Source organism: Lepisosteus oculatus, chromosome 10 (assembly GCF_040954835.1).
Source record: "Lepisosteus oculatus isolate fLepOcu1 chromosome 10, fLepOcu1.hap2, whole genome shotgun sequence".
NCBI classification, from domain to species: domain Eukaryota; kingdom Metazoa; phylum Chordata; class Actinopteri; order Semionotiformes; family Lepisosteidae; genus Lepisosteus; species Lepisosteus oculatus.
Window position 1 is genome coordinate 5,223,109 of NC_090705.1, and position 13,818 is coordinate 5,236,926.

A 13,818-nucleotide genomic window follows, 5' to 3' on the forward strand; every position below is an offset into this window, starting at 1 on the left:
TGGCATAATCTACCAAGATGCCAAGAAGATGCCTATTTTGGTGCCAAATGCCAGCTATGCAAGCTAACATAAGCAGGCAGTTGACAAAATATTCTGAAATTAATCATTGCACGCTACAGAACAGAAGTGACTGGGATTTTCCATGCAAGTCATTGTTAAAGAGGTAAAATGTCTTCAACAAAGAAGAAACACAAGAACCACCCTTCTAAAATTTAGATTAAGACACTGATATTCACTAATGTCCTGGAATAACAAAAGTCCTCAATAAGTAACAATCTGGAAAAAGTGGTAATAAAGACCAAATAAAAGGACAATTAAGTCGCTTAATTCATGTCATTGAGAATCCAGGGGGGGATGACAACAAGACGACACCGCAGACCTCCTGATACAGGAGCAAATACCAGTGGAATAAGACATCAATCGACAGCTCTCATTTCCGAGTACTTTGCAATTCTTCCCAAACTTTGTTGTTCGCTTTAATTCAACACTTCAACCCCACGTTCAGTTAATATGGCAGCACCACAGTGCATCTACAGCTACATTATCTATTAATTCCATATTCATTACATTAAGATGTATCATCACGTATAGGAGGGGGTCTGTAACCATTAAAATAGTTCGTAACAATAAGCAATAATTAGAACATTTTCTAATGAAACATTCCTCAAATAATGAATGATGAAACTATAGTGAGAGGCATTTGCCGCTTTGCAGTACTTGTTAATAATTTCAAAAGAAAAAATAGGAAAATTAAAATTCCTATTCAGGTTTTATGATAAACAACAAGTTACTTGTAGAACTTGTATAACAAAATCCTCACAAAATAGAGAAATCGTATTCTGTATATGAAAGTAAATGAAATCAAACTCCCTAGAACAACATATCCTATTCCCTGAGGCACACACTAATGCAGTAGTGAAGATTACCTTCAGGACACAATGCCATCACAAGCTGACAGCTATTATCAATTTCTGAATCCAGTTTTTTGCTTAGGGTGCTTAAGTGAAGGTCAAACACTTCAATGTATCGTCTCCACACCAAAGGCTCTGAGTTTCCAGGCAATTTGTAATTAAAATTCTGTCAATTGCTGACAGCAGAAACCATTCAGACTGCAGCGAACAGCCTTCAGATTGTACTTACAGGCAGATGTGTCAAAATAAACAAAGACGCATTTGCAAAAATAACCAAACAGCAACTTGTTCATTAAACTACCCTTCACAATCAAATGTATGCCTACCAGCAATACAGAAACAGGCATTCTATGCTTATAATAGTTTTTTATATGCAATAAAATATCTATAAAACCCTGTATCAATAAGTCCATGACATTATTCTTCATTTTTATTTATCAAAAACATACGTTCATTCCTCAAAGATTCAATTATACAGTAACATGAGGAAAAACATACAGCAAACAATACATTTTTGTATTGCACTTTGAGGAAAAAAATACTGAATGTAATCCGAACTGCATCTTTAACAGTATTTAAAGTGAATTTCTTGTGAGGGTGTTCCGCAGGCTTCTTTCCGAGATTGTTTATCTTTCTACCACCATGAAATACACAGGCCAGATCGCTTACCTGTTTTAAGGTGCTCCCTGCCACTTTCTCTTCATCGCGCTTTCCCGGGCACGTCTCTCCTTCACCGCCTGAGAGCTGCCGTGTCCTCAGCCTCTCATTCAAAGCGACTATCTCTTGCTCTGCAGCAGTCAGTGCCCTTTCTTTCTCCTCGAGTTTCTTGTGCAGGGATTCTTCCTGCAGGGCTTTCTGCTGCACCAGCTCGGCCAAGCCCAGCTGCTTAGCCCTTAACGCGTCCAGCTGCTGCTGCAGTTGGTCCCTGTCTGCCCGGAGAGCAGCAGCCACGGGGGTCTCAGCAACAGGTTTACCCCTCAGCTCCTGGAGCTCGGCTGAGAGCGTCTCATTCTCATGCGCAAGGGCACTCTGCTGTTCCTGAATATGGTCACGCTCGAGCACTGTAGTCTGCAGAGAGGACTGTAATGCTATCACCTTCTTCTCGAATGCTTCTATTTGGTGAAGATGATTGGCATGTGTGCACAACTCCCTCCCAGTGGCCTGATCAGTTGTGACTGCAGTTGTCTGAACAATTTCCCACGTCTGTTGTTCCTGTCGCTGACCCGCAGTCTTTCCTTGTGCCCCTTGCCCTCTCCTCAAATCTTCATAGCTTGCAAGGATCTGCTTGTTTATATCCGTTACCGACATGAGTTCATCCTTCAGCTGTTCGATTTCATTCTGTTTTAAATTTAATTGCTCTGAAGCTTCAGAAAGTCTCAAGGAGAGCTCCTTTTTTTCCCGCTGAGCAATTTCCAGTTTCTCCATGAGCTCTGTAGTGTCCTTTTCAACAACTTCCCCACCATCAATAAAGTCCTCGGTGTTTCTTACTTGACTGACCTCTACCGTTCCACCCAGCTGCTCTTTGCCGGCCTGCAACAGCTGAACCTGTGACCGTAGATGGTTTAGCTCAGTCTCATGTTCACCTGCTTCCTTGAGGAGTCTGTCCTCTAGTTCTGCTTTTACTTTCACAAGGCAAGTGTATTCATCTTTTAGCTCCTGATAATTTACTTCGAAATTTCTCTCTGCAAAAGAAAATGTATTTGTCTGCCTTTCAAGGTTTTCCTTTAGTTCAGTTATCTGTTTGCTTAATTTTTTGTTTTCCAGAGTAAGCGACTCTATTTGCTGATGCATCCTAGAGGGTAAAACTGCAATATCACTGGACAGTGCAGATGAATTGTCTTTAATATCAAAATCCAAATCTACGGATTTCATTTTTTGTCTCATAGCCTCATTGGTTTCCTCAAGATAATTCTTCTCAGATTCCAGCTTTTTTATTTTTTGTCCTAAGGTGACTTCCCTCTCTTTGGTCTCCTTCTCCAACAGCTCATTCTTTTTCGACAACTCGTGTATTTCTCTTTCCAGAGAATACTTTTCCTTCTCTTCTTTTCTCAATTCACAAATCTCTGTTTGAAGCTCTTCCAATTTCAGAGCCATACCTTTGGACATAGGGTCTTCCAATGAGTGATTCAAATCATCTTTCATTTGTGAGATTTCACTTAACAGCGCTTCTCTGTCAGCTGCTAACTTCTCCTTTTCGAGTTTTACCACATGGAGCTGCTCCTCAAAGCTCATCCGCATGCTTTCCAGAACCTGCTTATGTTTTAAAGACATTTCATCTTTGAGGCTTTCAATATTCACCTGGCTCTCTCGCTGTAAGTCTTCTCTCAGGTTGGTGAGCTCCTCTTCATGACTGAACAGTAGCTGAGTCCTCAACCTGTCTAGCTCAGCTTCCTGTGACTCCGCCATTCTGTCCAGAACTGCATCCTTTTCACGTTCTAACATTTCAAGCTTTATCTTGTAATTCGTAATTTCTGATTCATGCTTCGTCTCCAACTCCTTTGTGGCTTCTGCTGCAGCAGTGAGTTGGGTCTGCAGGTCACTAATAGTAGCGTGCAACTGTCCCACTTCACTCAGTTTGTGCTCCTGATCAGATATGCTCTGGGAAGCTCTTTGAACTTTACCCCGTACAAATCTTAGGTCCTGCAAGAGATCTTCTACCTGACTTTGCAAATTTAATTTTTCCTCTGCTACTTGTGTCAGCTCCTGATGTACCTTATCTTTCTGCATCTGTGCCTCTTTCAGCTTTTGTTGCAGCTCAATGATTTTCATATTCAACAGGTTTATCTGCTCTACATCAGCACCATTTTCAGAGGACTGAAGGCTCAACACCTTCAGCTCTGATCTGTGCTGCGCAGTTAGTCTGTTGATTTCCTCCAAGTGCTGCTTACGAAGCTCTTGCTTCATCTGAACAATCTGCTGTCCATACATCTCATCCATTTCTGCTTGAAGTTGATCCATCTTTCTCTCCATGTCCCCCTTCATCCTTTGTACAATTTCACTTTCCGCCTGGTTTCCTCTGTGGTTACGTTTCTGTAATTCTTCCACAGTCCCCATCAGCTGTTTTATTTCATCGGATGACATCTTCTCTCTCTGTTTGGAACTAGTAAGCTCATTTTGAAAGGTTTCTAGTTCTTGTTGTTTCTCCACAAGCTGCTTCATTAAATCCTGCAGCGACTTCTCTGAGATCGACAGCTCTTCCTTTAATCGTGTCACAGTAACTTCATGCTCTGTTATTTGTTTCTGTTGTCCTGCAATTAACTTCTCTTGCTCACGTAATCTCTGTGTAAAGGATTCATCTTGTTTACTTGATAACTGCAATAACAAATCAATATTAAGAGACATGCAGATGCTAACAATTTAAAACCCTTCATACATACGCATACTTCAAAATTACTAATGCAGATAAAATGTAAATTTCACATTGCAATGTCATGCTTTGAAATCTGATAACAGTGCATTATTTATGTTAGTGAATCAACAATATAATTCATGCTTAAACTGATGTGACAACACACATGCACACTCTACACTTACAGGATATCTTGCAAAATTCTGTAAAGATGCAAACTTAAAATTAAAATAAAAATGCATGCCAGACCCCTTCTGATCACTTTCAAGTAAACCTTCAAAAACGGTATTGCTGGAAAGTCAAGCAAAGGTTTGTATATAAAAAGGTCACAGGGGTGAAAAACATTATTTTTACTTCCATGACCATTGCTGTGTTCACTGCTCCTATCCGCATTGTTACAACTTTTACAACGACTTCCAGGACCAAAACTTTTCTTTGCAGCTAAAGCTTTAGAAAACATGCGCAGACCTGTCAACGTGCATACTGACATGTGCAATAAATCCACATTTACCATCTCTGTCTCTTTGACTCTTTCCTGCAGCTGGCTGATCTGCATCTGCTGCTCATCGTTCTTCCTCTGACAACCTTTGAGCTGGAGGTCTTTCTCTTCAGTCTGCTGCTGGTACATGAGGATCTGCTGCTTGGCCTGGAGCAGGTCTGCAGCCGTGCTGCTGTGACTGGTGTTTCTCAGAGTCTCACCTGCCTGCAGCTGAACAGGACGGAACCACAGGACCTTCATTAAAACACTCATTCAATGAAACAATGTAGAAAAGCAACTGGAAACATGCTGTATCTTAAGATATGGAATGACAGCTTTCTTTCAGGTGAGTTTTAAATGTTACTTTTTGAAACACTGAGATTAATTTTGGTCTCTAATAAGTTATAAGAAGCCTAAGCAACTACCTAATATCTTAATGAAACACTTGATCACCTCCATATTTGTTTGACATTTGTTTCTTTTGGACTCTGACCAATCATCCTTTAACAATATCTACCATTGGTCTTCTATGCCCTGCAACAGTGGAGAAACCAGCTGCAGAGCCTCTCATCTTGCTTTGTGCAATCATTATCATTATATGTTCCCTTAAACTGATGAAATGTACAGTAATTTATGAAAGCTTCATCTTCATGAAACAAGAAGAGAAAGGGATCTTGAATACAATTTCTAAACAGAAAACAGAAGTTGTACAGTAAATGTGAAAGTATATATTTTATTTGTATATTTTATATTAAAATATAAAATACTTGTGTTCATTCTTATTTGCATTTAAGCACAATTACCTGTAATACAGAGTTTCATACTGGCCTAAGTACAATTTTCATCGGTGATAGTCAAAATGCCTCATTTGGTCTCAATAAAATGTTTGCAATAGGACTATATACTCTTTGAAAATTCCTTTTTTTCATGTTAGTTCAATAAGCCATATGTTGCAGATTTGGCTACAAATCAACACAATGCAAGTAAAGTGAAAACTCGGAAAAGTGAGCTGTCACTAAAAGATGAGGCGCGGGTATTATTACACAAAGATCTACACACAAGGGAGTCATAACATTGATCTAACTCTGGATCAAATTTCATTCTGTAACGCAAATCTCTGTTCTTGGAATATGACTCAAAAAATACAGTATAGGAAAAAAGATTCTTAGAGGGGCAGAATTCTATTTGCAGAATATATTCAAATTGGTCTTGAGAGAAGATCATTTAACCACGAGACGTATGTTTTACAAATATGTGATTTTACATGACTGTATCCGATGAACCCTCTGCCTCTAGAGAGCACCTGTAGGCCTGTGCTTACTGCTTGTGTGTGCCCTGTAATGGACTAGAGGCACATGTGGGCGGGGATCCTGACTTGCGCCACATGCATCTTAGAAAAACTCCCGGTTGCAGCAACGCTTCACAGGAATAGACCGTAAAATAAAATTCTGAGCGCGGGTTTTGAACAAGAATACGTTTACGTAATACTGAATCGTCATCGGACCACTTCCACCATGATTTCAAAAACAATTATCAGTTCTAGTACTATTCTATTACTATACTAGTAACATTAACTACCTAATCTGACAGGATGAACAAAATCTAAACTAAAATAACACTTTATAAGACAAAGAGAAAGAATTCATGCCAGAATTCTTGATGTTACAGGTCTTATTTCTAACAGCAGAGCCACACTGGAGCCATATTTCAGAGTAACTTTAGGTAATAAACTAGCCACAGTGGGCTCAAGCAGCTGTTCTCTCTCTAGCCATTTGTTATTTTGCTCCCTGCACAGCAGCTGCTTCAGTGTTCACTGAAAGCGGTGTGTGGCGTGAGGCGGACCAGTGGCGCCGTCACCTGCTGGAACTGAATTTGCAGTTTCTGACTCTGATCCGTGAGCTCCAGGAACTCCCTCATGATCTCGTCCTTCTCCTTCCGGGCCTGCTGCAGGTTTGCCGTGAGCTGAGTGATGATCCCATCGCGCTGCTTGATTGCAGCTTCGAACTCCTGGAGCTGGGAAGGAAGAAGCAGGTGAAGTTGTTTCAACCGGCAGTGCCCCATAAAGAAACAGGCATGCGCATCTCCGAACATTATTATTAAGAGACTGCCAGACAGCACAACCCTGTTTACAAAACAGAAGCAGCAGCATGATGGACGCAGGTCTTGGAAAATTTCAAGTAGGGAGCTGCGTCAACATGCGTTGGCTGCAAAGGAACAGGTAGCGGGTTTATTCCATGTTGAAAAGAAAAGAAAGGAAACAACGTTTCACCCGAAGAAGGCTCCACAGCTGAAACGTTCTGTTTCCTTTTCAGCATGGAATAAACCCACTATCTGTTCCTTTGCAGGTTTTGGAATACAGCTTTCAGGTCTCTATGATGGGTGGAGAGTGGGAGCGGAGCTGAGGGCAGAACAGCGGCACCTTGTTGGGGAGGAGCAGGAAGCTCTTGGCGCTCTGTCACTCCTACACCCTCCCAGACATCACAGCTGGGCAGCCACACAATCCGACAATACACCTGGCTGTCACCTGTCCAAGCCATTCCTTACAAAGTGTTTGCAAGGAGGCAAATGCTGAATCAAACACAAACCTTTCTTTGAAACATCTGTATCTCTGTGACTAATACCTCCGAGTTACCTGCACTTTCTTGTCTCCCTATCCTGGCTCACTAGTTGACAAACCCACCTCATATTGGACCCATGAGGAACCACAGTTATAACGCTGATGCCATAAGATCGAGGCAGTAAGTAAACAAGGCATGTATAATGTTTGTCATATGTTAAAATATATAAGCTTTTACAGAACATCGTTTTTGCTGATTCAGAATGGAGGTTCATCTGTGCATTGCTGTTTTTTGTTTAGCTCTTAAATTTCTTGTTATTTTGCAGATTGACTTATACAATTCTAATGTTATACAATAATTAGTGCATTTAGAAATGGACACCATGAGCTAATAGATTTAAAAATTGATCAGCTATTTTTTTCACATTTACAGATTCTCCATAGAAAGGTGATGTACAGCACATTTCAAGGGTCCACAACACACTCCATCATCTGTCCTGCACAATGTCAAAAAGAGGGTGCCACAGCAGTTTGTGGATGTGAAGAAACAATTTTACTAACTGCAAAACCCAAGAAAACACTTACTCTACAGTAAACAAATTCTTCAACCTGTGCAACCAAATTGGCAAATGCTATTCAGTGTCATGGCTTTCAGTGCCATGGCTATTGGTCAGGATGTATTCCTGAACCTGAGAAGGGAAACTAAATCTTCACACAAATACCAGGATGAGGTCCTGTGTAACTTGGTCTTCAATAATTTGAAGAAAAATTCCTATAAACTCAAATGGCAATAATCAAAAGTTCTGAAAACTGAGTTAAATATAAAAACATGGACCCGTCATATTTAATGAAAATAATAAGCTTAAATAACTGTGGGAAAATCTTGTGTGAAAACATGCATGATCTCATACGGCATTATTCATCTGCAAAACAAAAGACAGGTGCTGCAGTATTTTAAAAGCTTGTAATCAGTACAGAACAAGTGTTCCTGAGCTTCAGCTTTAATGAAGGTCAGCACTGCAGCACTGCAGCGCCAAACCCCAGACATGTCACTACAGAATGAATCAGCTGCTAGAACCAGAGGAGAGCAAATTCTGATTTCTAATCAATTCAACAGGCAGAAATGGAGAGGTACCTGTTGCAGTCCTTCACTCCCGTAAGCAGCTCTCATTTCCTCCAGCTCCCTGCTCAGCTCTTCAACAGCCTGTTGTTTGGCTGCCAGCTCATCCTCCATAATCTGCAGCCGTGTCTGAGAGCTGTGCGCTTCGTGCTCAGAATGCGATGCAGAGACGTGCACTTCTTCCTCCTGAAGCCATCAGTCATAATTAAGAGCCTTGCTACACTTCACCACATGCGACATAAGAGGACACAGCTCCCAAAATGTCCTTCCAAAAAGCATTGCCCGCAACGTGCAGCAGCTTACCAACCCCTGCTATGCCAGCCCGACTCCCCCCACAAACAATAGCTCTGCTTTCAGTGTACAGTAATTTACACCTAGAAAATGCCAACAGGCTTTTCCCCACTACGCATAATGTAAGTATGTTTAAAGTATGAAGGTCTACATTCCCTGGCCTGTAAATCCCAACTGGCCATAGCTGCAGAATCCCAGCAACCCAGTTTAAAAGGAATTTGTTAGTGAGGTAAAAAAAGGTTGACATGCAGTGCACACAGTATGCGCAGCAGAAAACACAAAGCAGGTCTAAGTGAGCGTTATGCTTCTAGCAAGAAGGTGTGTTGCTGTCTCTTACTGTACCCTGATAAAATCCTTAGATTCCACTGTATTCACTGCGACTTCAAGACACCCATTTACCTGTCAAGTCACAAAACTATTTGTTATTTAACTCTTTGGAATTAATTTGCAATTGTAAGGAAAAGGGACGACTGTATGACTGATAGACTGAACCCAGCCAAGGAAGAAAAAAAACAACGAGCAAAACGCCATCTTTTAGGTGTGTAGTGCACTTGAATATAATCAAGAAAATGTACCAATTTTAAAAGGAAATAACAGAAAAACCAGAACACTGAGAAGGCTGACCTCAAGAATGAGATTTCTAAGAGTAGTGCCTGGCAACAGTATTTAGTCACAAAGGACTGCAGTGTTTTTAGTAACACGGCGCTGCAAATCCCTGTCAAATGGAGAAATAACAGCAGGTATGTCCTTAATTCAGTTCAAACATCAAGGGCAAATGCCAGGCAAAAAACAAGCAATAACAGTTCTGAGGGTTTTAAAGAATTTGTTCTCACCCTCACCTTTTGTTCTCCAGAAACACATTCTAAATTAATATACATCCCCAGCATTAAAGTATTCATGTCTCTTGACTTGATGCCTAGTTGATAGTCCAATATTTTAAATATTCACCAAAAGCACATTTGTTTCATTTTATTCTTTTCAACTGTTTTGTTTTACTCTAATTCTCTGCAAGGCTATTTTTGCTATTTTATATTGCTATGCTAGTCCAACACAGGTTAATAAAGTGTTTTTCTGATTTACTGACAGGATAAAGCATCTTTACAAAAGACTAAGAGTCAAAGTTGCATAAATTTGTTTCTGCCAGGCCTGATCAGCAAAAGAAATTGTACGATAGAGTGAAACTATTTAAGCACGGTGGATTCGCCCTTCCCCAACGTATTGGAAATTACTGTGGGTCTCCAGGAAGAAATGGTCACAAACTCACTGCGATCAGCCTCCTTGGCACTATGCTTTCTGAGTGCAATATACATTCTGCTTGTTCAGTCTGCTCAAGTGTCAGCAAACCCGAGTTAAAAACTGCAGGCAATTCAGAAACTGTAATCAGTTAGCCATACATTTCCAGTATGTAGCATTCAGGTAGTAGCACTGAATTACTGCAATGGGTTACATACATATCTAGAAAAATGCTACAATAATATATATGGTAAATAAACCATATACTGTAACCACTATATGGTTTATTAACATAATTATTCTACTAACAACCAGGAATCTGGTGGTTGACACAGCCATTTTGCCTCGTGGAGCACATGAATGTAGTGTGCACTCCACGGTTGAAACCAGAATAGGAGCATTGCTAGTTTGTGGACTGGACGCATCTGACCTCGGGGGCTCAACTGGGCTGGGTCTGGTCAGTACTGGAACGGGAGCCCTCTGACAGTTGCTGCTGTAAAGGAAGTACTGGTGGACCGGTAGGTGGTGCTTCCTCTGGATCAGAATGTCCTAACCAACACTCCACAATGGTGACAGCTCTACATTAAACTGACCACCTGTCTACTTGATCACTAAGGATCTCTTGGCAACGATTGCAAGATTAGAGGTGTTATCTCCAGTGTCCTGGCTAAATTCCACTTTGGGCTTGCACAATCTGTCATGGCTAAACACCACCCTTAATTAATTGGTGAAGTAACTCCTCATGTCTCCATGGGTGTATAATGGATGCTGCACTTCAACGGTATGTTAAGTGACCCTCCTCTTATAAATTATGTGAAGCACTTTGGGATCCTTTGGGCTGAAAAGTGCTATACAAATACAAGGAATTATCCGTAATTTATAAAACATACAATTCATTGCATCATTAACACGTTTATACATGGATATTTGCATTTGTATGATGCAAATAAATGAAAATTAATACCTTCTCCTTAAAGAAAGTACATCCATCATCATGATCATGGGTTTGTAATGCAGCATCTACATATACGTATATAAAACTAGGCGACTGTCCCAGAAAAGCCTGAAAAATGAGACTGCACAAGAACAAAAACTAATTTATAAGTTAAACATTTAAGAAGATTTCTGGATAGTACTGTACCATTTAAAGTCTTACCTCAGATGTGTAGTCATCTGCTGTGGTGGAGACTTCACTTTCAGGCTGTAATAAAAACAGAAGACACACAGTCACAAGCGCAAGAGACCAAATATAAGTACTGCATATCTTTCAAATGGACTTCAAATGGAGCTGTCTGGTTAGTCTCGTGTATTTCTGCATGAAGAACGAACTGTCAAAATCAACCGTCAACAGAACTGGCCTACATAGGGAAGACAAAAAGGCTGTTACTGCAATAATAGCAAGACAATGCTTATGATTCTGGGGAGCTTCTGATTTAGTTTTTAATGAAGTACTACAAAACAGATGGGTGCCATGGTGGTGCAGTGGTGAGCATCACTGCCGCCATTTTCTAATTTGTAAAACACATAAAACTGTACTATATTTAAAGCATTTATCGAAATACACAGTAAATGGTAATTTCTAAAAAGTGTAGTTTTTAATAGAAAGGCATATCACAAGAAATCATTAAAAGCCCATTTCATTGATGGCACTTTTAATAATAATAATAATAAGAAGAATAAAAATAAGAATAATAATTAGAATTGCTTACACTTATATAGCGCTTTTCTGGACACTCCACTCAAAGCGCTTTCCACCACCACCAATGTGCAGCATCCATCACACTTTTACACCTGGTTCACATGCGAGTGATTCAAATTTTGTTTCAATTAAGGTTTTTTTTCCACATCAGTTTAGTTTAGGTTTAGTTTGTTTTGCCTCCAAGAGCAGCTTCACAGTCAGTGGGTATTACCCCTATCTTTTCATCTTACTCCGTCTCTGTCGTTGGAAGAGTTGTGTTTGGTGCAGTTCATCCCAACTACGCTGAGATCTTTTTTGAAGCGGTCTTAGTTTGTTTGATTTGCATCGTGATGTGATTACATCAAAGTCAGAAGTTTCTAAACCTTTTTCCAGACTTCAATCAGCACAGATATCTCAATCAAGCTTTAGCTTCTCCTTCACAAAAGCCAATGAGACCAGAGCAGTTCAAGCCCTATTAAAATGACAAGGCATGTACTCTTTTGGAAGTCTCACCAGTATGAACCTATGCTGATTCACCAAGCATTCAGGGAACTGGGAGCTCAGATTAACTATTTAATTTTTCAAAGTGTGTACAGTATTTACATTTATTGTGGCACCTGTCCAGAAAAAAAAAACAGGGCCAATTACACATTTAATGAGTACAACAATTATGAAAAAAATGTTAAAAAGTAATTAAAGAAACCAACTTGGGCTCCTAAAAATAAAATGTTAAATTACTGTAGGAAAATGCTATTTAAAAAGCAATTTGTAGTGCATTATACAGTAGATCCTCCAAAAATGTCTGCAGGTGAGATGCTATCAATAAATTAGACACTAGAATTGATCATTTTGTATTTTTCAAATTTCTTGTAATGGCTGAACTTTTCAGGCTCAGGTGGCTCTCTTTTTGAAACAGAATTACACAGCTGAAGGCCCTCATATACTATTATGCCCAAATATGCTACCCTAGGCACACAAAAATACTACTGAATCCAGGACATCTGTTACAGTATCACGTCCAGCAGTATAGCAGGTATGACATTTATATCTCTACTACTAGAGGAGAAGAAGGAATTTGGGAAAAAAAAGTATTGCATAGTTTATGTACAGTATATTTCCTGATATTGATATCTGGTCTACAAACTCTCAAACATGGTATCGCAACTTCTTTGTATGGAATGCCAGTTTGTAATTTTTATGTATTTAAATGCTGTAAAATCTGGAAAGTTATTTTTATTAAGGATTACTTCAAGGCTAAAAATGAACCACATTAATGAATGTGCATGCCCAATGGGGAAAATGGACACCTTCCAGCCGCATTTTGAATTAAGAGAATTATTATTGCCTTACTGATTCATAGTGAAGATCGTACATTTTCTACGTGCAAGCCCAAGATTTCAGGGATGCACCATTTCAACTCTGATCTTAAGTATCTAATTGAACGAATTATTTGCACAAGAAGTCAAATGACCTGTCATTTTAGGACTTAATTAAAAACTAACCGTGTAATTTCCTAGTCTCTATCCCTGGAAAAAATAATGATGCAATGCTGCTTAACCTTGTGAAATTATCATTCGGTTTCTATCCATTTCTATATGAGGACCAAATGCTCAGTAATCATTTCCCTTTTAAGAGAAACATCTTTTATATAACAAAGGTACTGTATATTGAAAAAATAAAACTAATCAAAACTCCTGAATGCATTAGTACAGTAGTTAAAAGAAAAGTGAGGCATTTTGACAGCACTGGGTATCTTAATTTTGAACACTAACATTTTGCAATGTAAAATACTTAAATATGCATTATGAAAAGACTTTATTTTAGAGAAATACTTTACTGCATTCATTTATAAGTGCCTGACAGAGAAGCACTTTAACACCGTTTCCACAGCAACCTTCAGTAGAGAAAGTTACACAGAAAATTGGAACACTACAACAGTAATTGAATCAAAAGCTCAAGCTAATTCCATATTTTATTTAGAAAACATGATCATCATACAATGTCAGTGATTTAAAAACACTCTGAAAAAAAGATGCATCAGTATTTTTCCCTCTATTATACTCTTTCTTTAAAGACGCAGCAGGACGAGGTCCTGAGATCAATTATCTTCTTGTATCCAGCCAAAAGCTAGAAGATCTGAATGGACCCTTTATTTGGAACCTTTCTTGCTGCACGTTCAGGAGCGTGGTTTGAACAGGGCT

The 13,818-nt window shown here is 39.4% G+C and overlaps 1 protein-coding gene across 9 annotated transcripts in view; it reads right to left on the reverse strand.

Moving 5' to 3' along the window:
• akap9 (A kinase (PRKA) anchor protein 9) overlaps positions 1 to 13,818 on the reverse strand; it is an 82,533-nt gene that overhangs the window by 48,721 nt on the left and 19,994 nt on the right. For 7 of the 9 annotated variants that reach the window (XM_069194780.1, XM_069194778.1, XM_069194781.1 and 4 more), the window contains exons 3-8: positions 11,096 to 11,140; positions 9,049 to 9,105; positions 8,431 to 8,601; positions 6,596 to 6,751; positions 4,772 to 4,969; positions 1,581 to 4,223 (exon numbers count right to left, since the gene is read on the reverse strand). In XM_069194780.1, coding sequence (XP_069050881.1) covers positions 1,581 to 4,223; positions 4,772 to 4,969; positions 6,596 to 6,751; positions 8,431 to 8,601; positions 9,049 to 9,105; positions 11,096 to 11,140 — 3,270 coding nt within the window. The remainder of the gene's footprint in view (positions 1 to 1,580; positions 4,224 to 4,771; positions 4,970 to 6,595; positions 6,752 to 8,430; positions 8,602 to 9,048; positions 9,106 to 11,095; positions 11,141 to 13,818) is intronic. The other 2 variants (XM_069194779.1, XM_069194782.1) reach the window with 2 other exon arrangements.